Source organism: Anguilla anguilla, chromosome 17, assembly GCF_013347855.1.
Source record: "Anguilla anguilla isolate fAngAng1 chromosome 17, fAngAng1.pri, whole genome shotgun sequence".
Taxonomy (NCBI): domain Eukaryota; kingdom Metazoa; phylum Chordata; class Actinopteri; order Anguilliformes; family Anguillidae; genus Anguilla; species Anguilla anguilla.
The window spans coordinates 7,227,363-7,245,347 of NC_049217.1; the positions used below are offsets into that span (position 1 = coordinate 7,227,363).

The following is a 17,985-nucleotide window of genomic DNA, read 5'->3' on the forward strand; positions in this document are numbered from 1 at the left end:
ATAATATGAAAGAAATTAACCGGCTTTGATTAGGTGACTAACCTAAACGAGTCTGGAAAAATCCAATAAATCATCATTTTCACAGAGTGGGTTGGCTCAGGTAATTCTGACGATAGAAGGAAAAACTAAATCTAAAAGTATTTCCTTAAACAAACACATCTGACACTACACAAATTGATATTGTTTATTTTGTACAAACTGTAAGCTTTTGCAACATAACGTCATTCCTCAACAGAGGACTGGGTTGACATCATACCAGTGCTAACAGCCAAGTGTAGTGCACTGAAACTTGTCCTCACTTGGTGACACTTGAGCCCACGCTTTTATCATTCACACTACCTTTATATTGTAGAATTAAAATGTTTCTATTCTGTTTTGCCTTTTTCATAACTTTCTCTCCAAGGCTATTTACTGTGTGAACTGGACTTGATGTTCATGGCTATGGATAACTGTTACATAATGAGTATTGTACCTTATCAGATCTGTTTTGTAGTTGTTCCAATGACCTTCGATATGCACTTATTGTACGTCACTTTGGATAAAAGCATCTGCCAATTAAATGTAATATAATGTTACAATGGCACTCATTTTCAGTGATGCAAACTCAAAGCTGCCAAATGAAATGCTAAATATTAATAAAATTCTGACTGGTTAATTGACTGATATCTGGCAGTTATTGAATAATAGGCTGCAATCACCTGACTCTGATGTTTCTTTATCTGTGCAGTGGACATCATTGCACTGTGATAGTTTTATCCTGAAACATGTCAATCACCTGACAGATGGAGTCCCGGCAGCATATGCTGTGTAGTCACGGAGCACCCAGTTGCCGCAGCACAAACAGTGAAGGATTCGCGCAACACTGAGAGATTCCCAACTGAATCACACCGCACTGTAAGGCACAAACACACGCATCCACACCAACCGAATCACGCCACACTGACAGAGGTTCACCACCAATTCACACAGCAATGAGAGTCACAACACCATATGCACACTGAATGAGTCACACTGCTAAAGGGTACACAGACACACACACACATTAAATTACATTACTGCACATTACACTTTATTTTGCAGACGCTTTTATCCAAAGTGACGTACAATAATTGCACAGTGAAGGTCGTTGAAACAACTACAGAACACAGATCAGATAAGGTAAAATTCTCATTAAGTATCAGCTGTCCACAGCCATGAACATCAAGTCACGCAGTAAGCATAGGCTGTCAGTAAAGTCAAATGGCGCATGCGCACATACACACACACACACACACTGATTAAGTCTTCCACCCTAAATTCATTAACAAAGGCAGTCTCATTCTTTCAAAAACTGAATTTGGCTTTGTGTAGACAGCAGAGCAGTATATGTAATAGAATATGCATGTGGGATGCTGCTGAGGCCCTGGCCTGTGGGGAATATGCTCCAGGACGGGCTCGTCCATCCCCCGGTCTCTGGAGACAGATGATGAATTTAGAAAATGGCCATCTGCCATTTCTCCCTCAGTCTTGAACACATATGTGGCTCTTAAAAGAGAGAGAATGCGTGTAAAAAAAAAACAGTGTAATACAGTAAAAACATAATCCAGCAGAGGATTACACAACAACACCATTTCAAATACTCTTAGAATTGGCACCACTGTACACTTAAGAGACCATAAAATATAGATAAGCACAACATTGTGACTGCCTGGCGGTTGGCACAAGGATGCTGGCTATCCTTGCATTCTGTAGGTCACTAAGTGTACAATCAAGCTTCTCTACCCGGATTTTCATTTTATACATCAACCAAAGGAGATTCAGCAGCAAGAAATGCACCCTGTTCCCGCTCCTCAAGTTTTCAGGGACTCAACTGGTGCCCCTAACTTCTCAGCCTCACGTCAAAGTACGTTAGATAATGCTTATTAGATTTACGAAATGCACATTCCCACCACTGTGTATAGGTTTTAGTTACATTGGCTCAATTGTTTCACCTGACATTTATGGAAACGATAGCCATAATAAATTCCATTTGCGATGAGTTTGGAAATGTCTGACCAAACAACTTACATTGCCCTGTTTTTTAAAAATTTAGATTCACAAGTAAATATCTAACATAAAGATTAGATCTTGTGGATGGCATGACGCAAAACCGAAGATTTTCATACGTACAGAAGAAGGGAAGTCAGTTTGCTGGCATATAAAAATTAGCATAAACTCTACTTGAGATGCAGGACCGCAACAGATTAGGGGGCCATGTTACATGTCTGTATTAGAGCAAAGCTCCCGATAATTTAGGTTGAGTACTTCCATCATCAATCCACAATTCTTCCATCCTCAATAAAGTTTTCCCCCCATTCAAATCCCCCTCCTCTCCCCTTTCCCTCTGCCTGTCTTCTCTCCCACTATATCGCGAGAGACGTAGACTGGAACAGGAGGCAGAGAAATATACATATTTTTTCACAGCAACAACAATAATAAAATAATAATAATAAAACGGTTAAATAAACGGTTGAAACCTAAATTGGAAGGAGGAAATAGAGAAGGCGGGGACAAACACGAAATGAGAGAAATAAAAAATATGAATCCTAAAGCAAAATTATAATAGCTGGCTAGCAAGCTAATAGCAAGGTAGCTATCCAGCTGCTAATAGCTAGCTACTAATAGCCAGCTAATAATATTAATGGATAGCAAGCTAGCCAGTGACAACATCAGTTGAATTTTAGCCAACTAGGTACGCCGCAAAAGGAATAACTACCTTCTTGCTTGAGGCGTTCAGAAAAGGAGGGTGAGCAAAACACTTGCTTGCTACTATTGTTTTAACGTTAGTCTACGTTACCTTATTCTCAGCTAAGCTAGCATGCTAGTGGCAGGTTGAAATAATTCGCTAGCAGTTAGCAGCTAAATGGCTTGTTTTATTGGCAAGCTCGCATTTATTTTCTCCGACTTGTTAGCTAGATAGCTAACCAGTAATCTCGCTTAACAAATCGTATAATAGTGCAAATACGTTTGTATACAGAGATACCCGTGCTATAAGTTATTAAGGCCATACATATGTTCTAATTCCCTGTCGTCTATCTCTCTTTCCCTCGTCTCCCAGTCGCTTTCCCCCTGAAGCAGCGGCCTCGAGTTGTCAACGGAGCCGACAATGGTAAGTGAATTCGGTATTAGCCGAATCGCCGACGGCTAGCTAACCGTATATACTACAGCGTCATACGTAGCTTAGTATTGGTATATTCACCATTTCCAAATATATACGGTTCTGAAAATACGTCTGGTATAACGGTAATTTATTATCAAGCTAGACAGAACGCCGATGTTGCGTACTAGCTAGTCTAGTTAGCTAACGCTTACGGTTATCTATGCCGTTTCCAACACAGCCAGCAAGCAGGCTAGCAAGATGTATACCGTCTAATATTTTAAAGACACTGCTTACCAACGTGATAAGGAACAAATGCTTAGATTTGTGCGTAAACCGTTAGTTTATGTGTTTACAGGAGGACTGCATAGAGAACGTTGGCTAATGTAACCAGTGGTGTTTAAATATTTTTAGCAGGTTTTATATTTAAACATGCTATCTAGTCTTACAAGAATATATTATTCCTTTGCACCGATACAATGTAAGATGGATGCTAACTAGGTAAATTTACTGGTAATGATGACGAAATTCACTATTAATTGATGAAAGGATGGATGCAATTAATGTTCGCGGCCAATCTGTGAATGTCATGTATTTTTTCCGAATTTGTTCATACTCCATATGCTTCAGATAAAAATTTAAATAGTAAATGTCAGCAATGATAGAACTGTCGTGTCTCGTAAAACCGCTGGCGCTGATATAAAATATCGTTATATATTATATGCTCTATGTACAGTATGCCTTTCATAATGATGTAGTTTTACTGCAAAATATGCAGATATTGCAATTAAGTTGTGCACCTATATGATAAAGTAATGATGTTTATTTTTGCTTTTTGTTTTTCAGATTTTATATTTGTTGTCTTCCTGGAAGCCTCGCTCGCCCTAAAGAAAGATAAGGATCCCAGCGAACGACTGTCAGCCAGTCCAGACACTCTTCCCTGTCCCTGCACCCCTGCCTGTCCCTCTCTCCTTTCCTCCCCTCCCTTGTTTAGTCCCTCTTGCTGGTTTGCACATTTTCGTCGGTGGAAATACGTAGTCGTACTTTTTGCCTTGCATGCGGCAGTGGCTGGAGTGTGATAGAGGGAGTCGCTAAGTTAAATGAGTAGACTGGCCGAAGCTGATTGATCTTTTATCCTGGGTAAATTCCTCCAATGAATGGAGCTGGTGCCCCCCCGACCGCCTCCCACTCTGCCGTAACCACTTGAGGCTTGATCGAAATTTCAGCGATCCGTCGTCGTTCAGTTTGAAGGAACCATGAACGGCTCTCTCCTGACCCCTCCCAGCCCGCGCGCGTCCAACGCCACCCCCCTGCCTCCCTCCCCGTCTCCCTCCCCCTCGCCCCCTTCCCCCTCCCTCCTGCCCCCGCCGCCCCCGCCTCCCCCGGCCCACACCTCCTCCCTGTCCGACACGCCGACCCCCTCCCCCTCCCCCTCGCTCAGCTGGACGGATTTCTGCGAGCTGCACGCGCGGGTCGCCGCCGGCGACTTCGCCCGCCACTTCCGCGCCTTCCTGCTGGAGAACCCGCACTACTCGCCCGACTCGGCCGCCGCCTTCTGCCGCCGCTTCACCGACCGCTTCGTCCGCCACTTCGAGAGCGAGCTGGAGGCCGGCGCCCTGGGGAAGGAGGCGGGGGGCTGGGTCCCAAACTCGGACGCCACCTCCCTGGAAGAGGAGCCCTCGCCGCCCCTGGCCCCGGACGCCGCCCCATCCGCCCCGTGCCCGGCGGCGCTGCCGCGCGCGGCGCCCAAGCCCGCGTCGGGCCGGGGGGCGGGAGAGGGGCGCGGCGGGCCGCGGGTCCCGCCATCCTCCTCCTCCTTCCAGGACCCCTACGCCCAGGCCCAGGCCCTCCCCCCGTCCTCGTCCTCCTCCTGCTCCTCCTCCATGGGCGGGAACAACGGGAAGCGGGAGGAGCCCGGCACGACGGTCAGGCGCTGCCCCGGCAACGCCCCCGCCGGAGGCGGGGACAGGGAAGAGGAGGAGGAGGGCTGGGCGGGGCCGACGCTGGAGGAAGGCGGAGAGGGGGAGGAGGGAGAGGGGGGCGAGATGGAGGCCTTTCCGGAGAACGCGGACGGGTGCCCGGCGCCGAAAAGCTTCCCCTCCGCGACGCCCTCGGCGGTCAAGGGCAACGGTACGGCCGCGGGGGGCAACCCCAAGAACAAACTGAAAAAGCGGTTCTCCCTGCGGAACGTGGGGCGGAGCGTGAGGGGCAGCGTCCGCGGGATCCTGCACTGGCGCAGCTCCTCCAGCGAGTCGCCGCAGAACTGCAGCCCCGCCAACTCGCTGACCTCCAGCTACAGCTACACCATGGGCGTGCAGGACGGCAAGAGGGGCGCCGGCCCCCCGCCCCAGGCCCCCTCCTCCCTGCCCGTCTCCCTCTCCCTCCCCCTCTCCCTCCCCCACTCCTCCTCCTCCTCCCTGCCCCCGTCCTCCTCCAGCAGCGCCACCTCCCTCTCCCTCTCGGAGGCGAGGGACCGGCGGAGGAGCAACGGGGAGGGAGGAGGAGGAGGGGGGGCGGAGAAGGAGAAGTGGAGCCACCGGCTGGACAAGCTGCGCCTTTCCCGCTCGCCTCCCCCGCTCCTGCCTCCCCCCTCCTCCCTCTCCCCGTCCGCCTCGCTCCCCCCGAGCAGCGCCGCCGGCTCCAGGAAGCCCGGGAGGCTGGTGCGGGAGGGGGGCGTGACGGTCAGCTCCTCCTCGGACGAGTTCTCGGGGACCCACAGCTTCTCGGGGTTCTCCTTCGGACTTTACCACCTGCATCACAGCGCCGACGAGGGCGGCCCCGCTCCCAGCGCCGCGCCGACAGGCGCCGCTCCCGCCCCCGCCACAGGGGGCGCTGTGGGCTGGCGGGGCGGCCGCTGGCAGAAGTGCCGCCTGGTCCTGCGGGCCAGAGAGAGAGAGGGAGGGGAAAGAGGGGAGGACTACTTCCTGGAGTTTTTCATCCCACCCAAGGTGGGTGCACAGGCATGGTGTATTAAACGCTCTACCTGTCTGCTGTTCGTATTCATAATTATAACTGCCCCGTTCTTTAGCTCCCGTGTTCAAGTGAACCTCTTCCCTCTCGCAGTCCTCCAAGCCCCGGCTAGCTATCCCATGTGGCTCCATTCTGGATGTGAGGAGCACTACAGCCCTGGAAGTGCCGGACAAAGAGAACACTTTTTTCCTGCAGGTATCGCCTCCTCCTCCACTTGTGCTGAGTTCAGCTCCTGTGCTGTGCTGTAGCTCTGTCTGTGCCTGCTTGCTGTCTGTGCCTGTGTCTGGCTGCTGTCTATATCTTTGTGCTGTCAGTGCCCGTGTCTGTGCTGTCTGTATCTTTGTGCTGTCAGTGCCTGTGTCTGTCTGCTGTCTGTATCTTTGTGCTGGTAGTGCCTGTGTCTGAGCTGTCAGGCCGTGTGTCTGTGAGCTGCAGTGTCTGTGAGCTGCAGTGCTGTCAGTCCCTGTGTCTGTGAGCTGCAGTGCTGTCAGTGCCTGTGTCTGTGAGCTGCATTGCCTGTGTCTTTGAGCAGTCAGACCTTGTGTCTGTGAGCTGCAGTGCTGTCAGTGCCTGTGTCTGTGAGCTGCATTGCCTGTGTCTTTGAGCAGTCAGACCTTGTGTCTGTGAGCTGCAGTGCTGTCAGTGCCTGTGTCTGTGAGCTGAAGTTCTGTCAGTGCCTGTGTCTGTGTGCTGTCAGTGCCTGTGTCTGTGAGCTGCCGTGCCTGTGTCTGTGAGCTGTAGTGTCTGTGAGCTGGAGGGTTGTGTAGGTGAGCAGAGGCCCCTGTCTCTCCCTCAGGTGGAGGGGCCGGTGCAGTATGTGATCGAGACCAGAGATGCGGTACAGATGAGGGCCTGGCTGAGCGACATCAGGAATGCCATATGCCTGAGGTGAGAGAATCAGAGGGGATTATGGGTACTGTGACTGGGCCTGAGGTGAGAGAGAATCAGAGGGGATTATGGGCACTGTGACTGGGCCTGAGGCGAGAGAGAAACAGAGGGGATGATGGGTACTGTGACTGGGCCTGAGGTGAATGCCAGATGTGGACTGCTAAGACTGCTGTGTGATACAGCCTTTGCAGCTGTGAAGGGGGGGTGCAACGGATACTGGCATGGGACAGCTCGGCTGCGTGGGGGGGGGGGGGGGGGGGGGGGCGCTCGGCTGTGTGGGGTGGGTGGGGGCAGTGTGGGGGGGGGGGGGGAGGGGGGGGTAGTCCCAGTGGAGTCTGGCTCGGGTCAGCTCGCGTGAGCGCACACGCGTAACCTTGGCCGCTGGCCGTTCCTGTCTCAGTGAGCAGGAGGACATCGAGGGGGTGTGCGGCGGGGGCCAGACGGACATCAGCGGGACCCCGGAGTTCGGCGACCGCCTCTCTCAAGGTGAGCCGTCCCAGAGCACCCGGCGGCCAGCGAGCCGCTCTGTTCTGCCGTGGGGGAAATGAACAGTGTGTCCCTGTGGGCTGTGTATCTCTATATATATTTCATCATCGTTTTAGCTTTTTTGAAAAACTTTTGTATGCTTGTACGTGTTAAGTATCTTGTAATTGTATTGCGTTAAGTATCTTGTAATTGTATTGCGTGTGACACGTTAATATTAATTGTAAAACATAACATATTAACACGCAGTGTATACATTACCATGTGACGTTAGGAAGTAAGTGATGCTCTGAGGCACGTTTGGTGGTGAAAAATGAAGGTGTATGCATGTAAAGACCTAATGTTGGATCAAATTCAGTTCAAATTCGAATGGCAATGCGGTAAGGTTCAGCTAATGAGCTGAATTCCAGCTGGCTTTCTGAATGGTCTGAATTAGAATGGCACACCTCTGGCTGGTACTGCGTATTAAAGCCCCTCCCACTTCATCGTTTCGATTGACAACTGGACAGTCATGTGATCTGCTGGAGCCATGGTTTTAGGTGGGTATATCTGATGGGCGTACGGTAACACTACTTACAGTAGGAGAAGAGGGGATCCGGTTTGTCTTTACTGAAGAGCGGGTATTGCTGGGGCTATTCGACATTCAGCACCAGACGAGAGATTGCCAACTGTATTTATCACTACTGGGAAAGCGTTGAGTAGGATCAGGTCCACGGTGCATTGCGGTCCTTACACGCTTCTTAACTGAACGCGGCGTTGTTTTACAGTGTGTTACGGGGGTGTCGGTGGCTCCTCCCCGCTGCTGGAACCCCTCCCCCCGGAGCTGCCGCCCCGCGCCCCCCTGGACGAATCGGACAGTCGGCTTTTAGGCGGAGGCGGGGCCAGCCTGGGCACGCCCTTTGCGGAGACCCCTGATGCCACAGGTACAGCGGTTACCTGCGTGCACTTGCCCCGTGGGCTGTGAGAAGGTCTTCCTCTTCAGGATGCCACTGTGTTTATGGATTATAAGCTGCTGATATACTGAGGATATGGCTGGTGGCAGAATATGATATGACTGAGGTATTCGTTCAGTTAACAGTCACATAAAAAGCTGTGTTGTTGCTATATGTATATGTACGGGCCCTTCATAAGGCTGTCAGAAACATTCCATGCAGCAGCCCAAACTCTCAAACAAGCAGCAGTTCTGTTCTCATTCAGTATGTGGATGTCTTTGTACTGTTCACTAGAATATATCTATACACTGTTCACTAGAATATATATCTACACTGTTCACTAGAATATATATCTACACTGTTCTCTAGAATATATCTATACACTGTTCACTAGAATATATATCTACACTGTTCACTAGAATATATATCTACACTGTTCTCTAGAATATATCTATACACTGTTCACTAGAATATATATCTACACTGTTCACTAGAATATATATCTACACTGTTCACTAGAATATATATCTATGCTGTTCTCTAGAATATATCTATACACTGTTCTCTAGAATATATCTGTACACTGTTCTCTAGGATATATCTTTACACTGTTCTGCAGGATTTGGATGGCAGGTATACCATCCGCCAAGTTACGCCTTGGCGGGCGGCATGCCCCATACCTATACAGCCCTTTTCAGGGTTTCCTACAGAAATAACCGCAATGATCACAGACTCTCAGCCCTTAAGAAGATGAACTTCTGTACCTTCTGAACTCACAAATTCACAAACAACTTCACACGTCCATGCAATAAAGCCCCAAACTTCTTTTTCCTGCCAATTTCATCATCACAAATGCTCCAGTACCATTATCAATAATCGTCCCCTTGGACATTTAGCTACATTAGCCAATAACGACATCTGATCCAAGTAGCCAATTGCAGGATACTCGCGTACATAGGCAAAATGGATGAGCGAATAGTGTATCACGGGGGGTTGCTGGAGCCTATCCCAGCGTGCATTGGGCGAGAGGCAGGAATACACCCTGGACAGACTGCCAATCTATCGCAGGGCACACACACCATTCACTCACACACTCATACCTATGGGCAATTTAGAGTCTAGCCTATCTGCATATCTTTTGACTGTGGAAGAGAACCAGTGTACCGGGAGGAAACCCACACGGACACAGAGAGAACATGCAAACTCCACACAGAAGGGATTCAAACCCGGGACCCAGATTGCTACCTGCTGCACCACCATCCACCACTGTCCCCCCTAGTGTATCTATTCTCTAGGATATATTTTTACACTGTTCAGTTACAGCACACAGACCTTGCATATCTCCCCCCCCACCCCCCCTCCCAGGGTCGTTCCTGTTTTCGGACGTGGCCACGCCCCTGACGGAGACGGTGGAGCACCCCCTGAGCGAGTGCCAGTGGTTCCACGGCACCCTGTCCCGGCTGAAGGCGGCCCAGCTGGTGCTGGCGGGCGGGACGGCCAGCCACGGCGTGTTCCTGGTGCGCCAGAGCGAGACGCGCCGCGGCGAGTACGTCCTCACCTTCAACTTCCAGGGCAAGGCCAAGGTGAGAGGTCACAGGTCGGGCTCACACAGACACGAGTCTGGGGAAGACTCTTCACACACAGCTCACAGGTCAGGCTCACACAGACACGAGTCTGAGGAAGACTCTTCACACACAGCTCACAGGTCAGGCTCACACAGACACGAGTCTGAGGAAGACTCTTCACACACAGCTCACAGGGCTAACGCAAGTGCGCTCAGTCGACCAGCGGGATGCGTGATGAGATACTGTCATGCTGGCCACTGTCCCTACCTGGGTGATGCCTTAACAGATACCAGACTGTGGGGCCCATCCATGCACTAGAACAGTGCCTTAACAGATACCAGACTGTGGGGCCCATTCATGCACTAGAACAGTGCCTTAACAGATACCAGACTGTGGGGCCCATCCATGCACTAGAACAGTGCATTAGCAGATACCAGACCAGATCCATGCACTAGAGCCGTGTCTTAACAAGATGAACCACCCAGCACTCTCACGCTTTGGTTTTTAAAATGACCAATGCCTACTTCTGTTTGTCTCTTCGGAGGGTGACATTTGTATTTCTTTTAAAATAATTTAATGTTTAAAAATCCAAAGGAGGCACAATACTCTGGTAGAAAATGGATTTATTAAAGTTCATAGCTTAACTTTTCAGCTTTAGCCTTTATCAGAGAATTTGGACTTTCATTAGGAAATTGCCTTCGAGGTACAAAATTATAGGTACAAAGTCTTATCCAAACAGAACTCTATTGTCCGTTTCCTTCCAATGACCTAACCCTGAGCCAGATCTGGGTCAGAAACACTATCGCTATAGACGGCTATAAATAGCTTATAATTACTTTCAAATAGAAAAATAAACATCTTTTTTCACCAGTATGCTGGTCTGAATTCTTGCACATGACTGTATGTCTAGTAGAGAAAAGTCTGAGAAGGGAATCCGCAGACATTGTGATGTTTTTTCATCTGTTAAACTGCCAATAGGACCAGAAAAAATTTGCATGTGATTCACAAAGCGCTTGCAGTGGGTTGAAACCTCATGGAACTGCACTACCAGCAAAATAACACCCTGTGCTGCAACATGCATATTTAAATGGTGGTATTTACATACAGCAAAATGCAAAAGTATGTCCGTGACTCAATTTTTGTTTATTTTGTCTCTGTACTCCAGCACATTGGATTTGAAATAAAATGGTGGATATGAGGTTAAAGTGCAGACTGTTGGCTTTAATCTGAGGGTATTTACGTCCATACCGGGTGATCTGGATGTTTTATACCATCAGGAACACTGATTATTTGAGCGTAGTAGTGTGTTTATTTATTTTGCGTCGGTACTTGGTGAGTTAGGTATGAATACAGCAAGGATAGCATTGACATTATACAGTGACACTAACTGTGCTTAGTGTTCTTTCTTGGTGAATCTGTTCAAAATTTGAAGTTCAAATATGTATTTGATCCAGATCTTCTGCAAACATGGATGGATTAAGCTGGATTTAATGTACTCCCCCCCCAGCTCTGTCCAGTGCTAACTGCTAACGCGATCTATACCCCCTCCCCCCAGTGCTAACTGCTAACATGCTCTATACCTCCTGCCCCCAGTGCTAACTGCTAACGCGATCTATACCCCCTCCCCCCAGTGCTAACTGCTAACATGCTCTATACCCCCTCCCCCCAGTGCTAACTGCTAACATGCTCTATACCCCCTCCCCCCAGTGCTAACTGCTAACATGCTCTATACCCCCTCCCCCCAGTGCTAACTGCTAACATGCTCTATACCTCCTCCCCCCAGTCCTAACCCTAACATGCTCTATACCCCCTCCCCCCAGTGCTAACTGCTAACATGCCCTATACCTCCTGCCCCCAGTGCTAACTGCTAACATGCTCTATACCTCCTGCCCCCAGTGCTAACTGCTAACATGCTCTATACCTCCTGCCCCCAGTGCTAACTGCTAACGCGATCTATACCCCCTCCCCCCAGTGCTAACTGCTAACATGCTCTATACCTCCTGCCCCCAGTGCTAACTGCTAACGCGATCTATACCTCCTGCCCCCAGTGCTAACTGCTAACATGCTCTATACCCCCTCCCCCCAGTGCTAACTGCTAACATGCTCTATACCCCCTCCCCCCAGTGCTAACCGCTAACGCAATCTATACCTCCTGCCCCCAGTGCTAACTGCTAACATGCTCTATACCTCCTGCCCCCAGTGCTAACTGCTAACATGCTCTATACCCCCTCCCCCCAGTGCTAACTGCTAACATGCTCTATACCCCCTCCTCCCAGTGCTAACTGCTAACATGCTGTATAACCCCTCCCCCCAGTGCTAACCACTAAAATGCTCTATACCTCCTGCCCCCAGTGCTAACTGCTAACATGCTCTATACCCCCTGCCTCCAGTGCTAACCACTAAAATGCTGTATAACCCCTCCCCCCAGTGCTAACCACTAAAATGCTCTATACCTCCTGCCCCCAGTGCTAACTGCTAACATGCTCTATACCCCCTCCCCCCAGTGCTAACTGCTAACATGCTCTATACCCCCTCCCCCCAGTGCTAACTGCTAACATGCTCTATACCTCCTGCCCCCAGTGCTAACTGCTAACATGCTCTATACCCCCTCCCCCCAGTGCTAACTGCTAACATGCTCTATACCTCCTGCCCCAAGTGCTAACTGCTAACATGCTCTATACCCCCTCCCCCCAGTCCTAACCCTAACATGCTCTATACCCCCTCCCCCCAGTGCTAACTGCTAACATGCTCTATACCTCCTGCCCCCAGTGCTAACTGCTAACATGCTCTATACCTCCTGCCCCCAGTGCTAACTGCTAACATGCTCTATACCCCCTCCCCCCAGTGCTAACTGCTAACATGCTCTATACCCCCTCCCCCCAGTGCTAACTGCTAACATGCTCTATACCCCCTCCTCCCAGTGCTAACTGCTAACATGCTGTATAACCCCTCCCCCCAGTGCTAACCACTAAAATGCTCTATACCTCCTGCCCCCAGTGCTAACTGCTAACATGCTCTATACCCCCTGCCTCCAGTGCTAACTGCTAAAATGCTCTATAACCCCTCCCCCCAGTGCTAACCACTAAAATGCTCTGTAACCCCTTCCTGCAGCACCTGCGGCTGTCCCTGAACGAGGACGGTCAGTGCCGGGTCCAGCACCTCTGGTTCCAGTCCATCTTCGACATGCTGGAGCACTTCCGGGTCCACCCCATTCCCCTGGAGTCCGGAGGGGCCTCGGACGTCACCCTCATCAGCTTCGTGGGGGCCACCGCCGTGCGCCAGCCAGGTAAAGAGCGGGGGGCTTTACCGCGGTGAAGCGCGGGGCGTAGCGCCTCAGCCTGCCGGCGGCGCGAGCGTGCGACCGGCGCGCGCTCAGAGAGGGAGTGGGTTAGCGTGCGGTTAGCGCTCCCCGGTCGCTAGGAACAGACGGTTGCGTTTAGGGACACCGACCGCAGCACACGACCGCTGATTTTTTTTTCCGACCGACACAGATCCAGCCCACAAGCGTGAGTGTTCGGTGGCCAGGTCATATCGGTGCCATTATGTCTGTGTGCGCGTGCGTGCGTACGTGTGTGTGCGTGTGTGTGCGTGTGTGTGCGTGCGCGTGAAAGAGTGTGCGCAAGTGTATCACAAAATAACATTGCTACTGCATGCTGTCGATATCACCGGTGGTCAGAAACTCTGTGCAGTCATTTCATTCGATCATCGGGCATTATCCCGCGCTGCTCTTAGTCTGAAAGGTTTTTCTTGACACTTCGGCACATGAATGCTGCATGCTCATCCGTCTGCCGTGTCTGATTCAGCGTGTTTTCAAAAAAGAGCCCTTTCCTTAATAAAAGAAGGATTCTTAAACTCTGCTTGTGTTCTCCATGGCTGAAACTGTAGCTTCTTTTTTATGTTTTGTTTTTTTCTACCTAAATTTAACTGTTTCCCCTAATAGCCAGTGTTCAGTAGCTTCTGTCAGCAGCCACCACATCAGTTCCATTCCCCAAACTGTTGTAGCACTTAATCTGTTCCTGATTGGAGGGAAATGCTCTTCACTGGCGATGCATGTCTGCCGATTTGTGCTCTTTTTAGAGGATCCCTTTCTGATGTGTTTTAGCCTGGCTTTAGTGCATTCTTAGCGGTGTGGTTTCATCGTGTTGCTTCATGTTCCCAGCAAGCATGACCCCTCCCCTTCCACCCTGCATGGCCGCTCCTCGCTGACTCATAAACCCCCTCCCCCCTCCTGCCCTCTCATCGGCTGTCAGAGAGATGGCTCCACCCACTTGCTTTCCTCTCCTTTGCCCCTTACCCCTGCCTCCACGCGTACCAGAGCTCTGATTGGCTGTCTCTGTTGTTTGTCGTTGGGTCATCTTCGCAGGCCGGGACAGGGCAGGCAGCCGGCCCACAGTCTGTGATGTCATCACCCCGCGCCACCCCGACTCTCCATCAACACCCATCTCTGACTGTGTGTAAGTGAGACCAGACACAACAGAGAGCGAGCGGCAGGGAGGGAGGGAGAGGACATGGAGTGACAGCTGCGTTTTCAAACGAGAGCATGAGCACAGGCCACTCGTCTAATGCCCTGTTATTTAGGAGTGGTGCATTATGGGAAGGGGCGAGAAGGATTTTGGGAAACTGGTGGACTACAGTTATACAAAATGGTGAGAGGGAGTATGCGAGAAGAAGAAAAGAGTGGGTTAATGCAATGAGAAAGGCAGGCAGCTGGAGGAAAGGTATTGACTGAATGATTCTTTATTTTAGAGACTAGGGCTGAGCGATATACTACGTCGATAATTATCCAGTGCAATAACGGTCGTCGCCACCGTGTGGCGTATTTTCATGTTTTTCTATTTAATTATTCCTGATGCGGTGGTAAACAGCCACGCTTCACGCATGAAATGCTTTCGGAAAGAAACGTCACTGCTGTCATCTATTGGGTGACCCTAAGACAGCCAATCAGCAGCAAGGCCTCGCAGCTCCATGTGATTGACGAGAACACATCACGTGATCACATGGAAGCTGCGCGACCTTGCTGCTGATTGGCTATCTTATCAACACCCAATAGATAACGGCGGTTACATTTTGTTCTCCGTAAATGTTTCACACAGCCCATTTAGTTTGCTTGTTTACTGACTGTTTCAGGTATTATTATTATTTTTTCTTTTAAAGAGGAAAAGAAAAGTAATACACCATATGGTGGTTAAGACCTTGATGGCATTTGATAAATATAGTTGTGGTATACCACCCAGCCCTTCCTAAGGCAGCGGATGGGCCAGAGAGTGAATGAGAGGGGAGGGCGGTGATGTGATCTTTCACTGCAGTGTGAGTGGAGAGATAGGCCATCACTTCACCGTAGTGCGCTTTCCTCCGTTCTCTACTTCATTTCCCAGACAGACGTCCTGTTTGTGTTTGTGTTGTGTCTTCACACAGTGCGGCAGCAGTGATACGTGTGGATCTCGCACTCACCACACTTGCTAATATTTCATTCAGGTTTACATACTCACTGTAGTGACCGCAGTAATATCTTTACTGTATCATTAAAGGTGCTAACATGAAGACCGTTGAGACTTTAGTCAAGTCCATTAGTCAAGCATTAGCTGTACCTCCAGAAACACCGTTCCCATTCACCACCAGTTCACCTGTCTGGCCAAAAACATAAGAGCACGCATTACTGGCCTGCAGGAATAATTAACTTGGCCACACAAAGCTTAAAAGAGCAATAGAGCAATGGCAAAGAATGGTGAGAAGGCACGTTATGGAAAAGCATCAAGCATAGGAACTGAACCTCTATCAGGAGAGAATGTTCTGAATTTTTGTCTGCCTTTTTTCTTTCTTTCTTTTTTTTTTTTTTGGCTAATTCCACTGAGCATTTTGACAGTGTTTTGTGATCGTATTTTGACCTCTGCACGTGGAGTTTCTTTTACGTTCCGATTTTAGTCAGACCAGGCAAAACCAGATCAACAGAAACCTGCCTTTGTTTTCGAGAGGTACGCAGATAAGCCACCTCATAGTAAATATTTTTGTGTTTGCATTAAATCATTCATTTACTTGGCTGACACCTGGATCTGGGGCATATGGTGTCCTTTAAATTTAGCATGTGATCAATTTGTACGGAAGAACTGCCTTGTGCAAGGGAAAATTGAACTTTCAAAATTCTTGTAAGAATTTCCTTAGCCACTAAGCCGTGGTGCCATCTATAGTAATGCACCAGTTCAAATATATTATGGTTGCTTGTGGCAAACATTGAAAATATCACATGTACAATGTCACATTTGGCCTTCAGGTTTTACGTTATGGATTATTACTTATTCCTATGGATTATTTTGTACTTTTTAACCTGTTAATCTCAGCAAATTTTGCTGACATTTTTTTAAGTCGCTAACTTGTTTCAATATTACATTTTAAGATTTGTTACCCATCCCAGTTTCACCCTGGTAACACTATTTTACAGATAAAATAAATGCCAACTATTTAAAGGAAACGTTATCCTGTATATTACGTCAACTTAATTGCACAAAAACTCCTTGACTGTGACTGTGTCACTCCTGCAATTTTGGTGTAATTTAACAGAGGTATTTATAGTAAACCAAACTGCTGGTTGACCGGCTACCTGTCCTCTGCGCTCCAGATATGTGCTGTCACATACCTACCTGTTCATCGCTCTCTTCATTGCTGTGCTCACTACCCAGAAGCCCTTGCTTTCCTCTCATTGTTCATAACTGAGGTTACACTGCAAGGCAAGTTTCAGTGCTTTTAATTGGAAACTGCATTTAGATTTCAGTATGGGAACAGGGCAAAAAAAAACAACCAGGCTAAAATGGGCAGTAGTTGGGCTGCTTGGTGGGGAAATGCACCAATAACAAAAGACCGTTGTAGGTTCATCTGCCAACCTAACCTGCGTCTGATTGGCCCATTGTGATTCGTGGCCAGTGTGTAGCTACGCTTGGCAGGTAGAAGCAGGCCATTGGTGTTATATTGACTTTTTTTATTCGCCACACAGTGCGTTTCCTGTAGATTGTGTAGGTTTCCTTCTCTCTCTGTACATCAGCTCAAAGCCATTGTATTATTCACTCTCCCTTCTTCCTTTCCCTCGTTTATTTTTTTAATCTTTTACCACACTCCGTCTCTCTCTCTCTTCTCCTCGCAGACTTGACCAGCAGACCCCGTAGCCCCCCCCAGCCTCCCCCGCCCCCCCTGCCCCCCGGGCGCCCGCCGCCCCCCACCCCGCCCCAGGAGCGGGGGAGCGAGGCGGAGGCGGCGACGGCGGCGGCGGTGGCAGGGGGGGGCACCGGGGGGGGGTAGCGGCGGCGGCGGAGCAGAAGATTGCGAGGAGAGGGAACGGGCGCGGGAGCGAGAGACGCCCCTCCGCCAGCTGGAGGGGGGGGAGGGGGAAGAGAGAGAGGGAGGGAGGGCCAGAGCCATCGACAACCAGTACTCCTTCTTCTGAGAGGAGGTCCGCGAAAGGGAGCCGGGAGGAGGCCATCGATAGCCATCGACAACCAGTATTTTGTTTTTTGTTTTTTTTGTTTTTTGTAAAAAATAAGAAAAAAAACAAGAGGGAGCGAAGAAAATATTAACACTATTAAAAATGTGTATCCTTAAAGATGCAGCGAGGGGGAGAGAGAGGAGGGGAGGGTTAGAAAATATTAAAAAACGGAAAACTAAAGAAGCTATTAATTAGGAAGGGGGATGGAGAGAGACAAGTAATAGCACTAATTATTTGCCTTTTTTTATTTTTTTATATTTTACCTGTAGAGAGGGACATTCTAAGCACCCTGGCTGGACACTACAGCTCATTAATACTGCACTGAGAGACTAGGTGAACACAGTATATACACAGACTGACGTTACAGCATGCCACAATACACTGACATAGAGGAAAAACGGAAAGACACGAATCGAGAGGAGCAACATGTACCTCTATCTCTTTCTCTCTGTCTCTCGCTGTACCGTCAATCCTGAGTGGGAATGGTAGCGAGGAGGAAAGCTTATGGGCAGGAGATCAGAAGAGGGAGAGAGAATGTCTTTCTTTCAGAAGAGATAGTTT

At 49.3% G+C, this 17,985-nt stretch overlaps 1 protein-coding gene and 1 long non-coding RNA gene across 2 annotated transcripts; one reads left to right on the forward strand and one right to left on the reverse strand.

The window, feature by feature from the left end:
* Positions 1 to 1,047: 1,047 nt before the first annotated feature.
* Positions 1,048 to 3,324, reverse strand: LOC118216540. Its single transcript, XR_004763027.1, has 2 exons — positions 2,735 to 3,324; positions 1,048 to 1,524 (listed from the first exon to the last, which is right to left on the reverse strand). It is a non-coding gene; the product is annotated as an uncharacterized LOC118216540 (long non-coding RNA).
* On the forward strand, positions 2,343 to 17,132 carry sh2b1 (SH2B adaptor protein 1). The gene is made up of 11 exons (XM_035397798.1): positions 2,343 to 2,764; positions 3,077 to 3,127; positions 3,962 to 6,063; positions 6,179 to 6,280; positions 6,882 to 6,973; positions 7,374 to 7,459; positions 8,224 to 8,379; positions 9,754 to 9,971; positions 13,065 to 13,239; positions 14,317 to 14,407; positions 17,086 to 17,132. Exons 3-11 carry the CDS (start codon positions 4,372 to 4,374, stop codon positions 17,105 to 17,107), a joined length of 2,634 nt encoding a protein of 877 aa, XP_035253689.1. The 5' UTR covers positions 2,343 to 2,764; positions 3,077 to 3,127; positions 3,962 to 4,371; the 3' UTR covers positions 17,108 to 17,132.
* Positions 17,133 to 17,985: the final 853 nt, after the last annotated feature.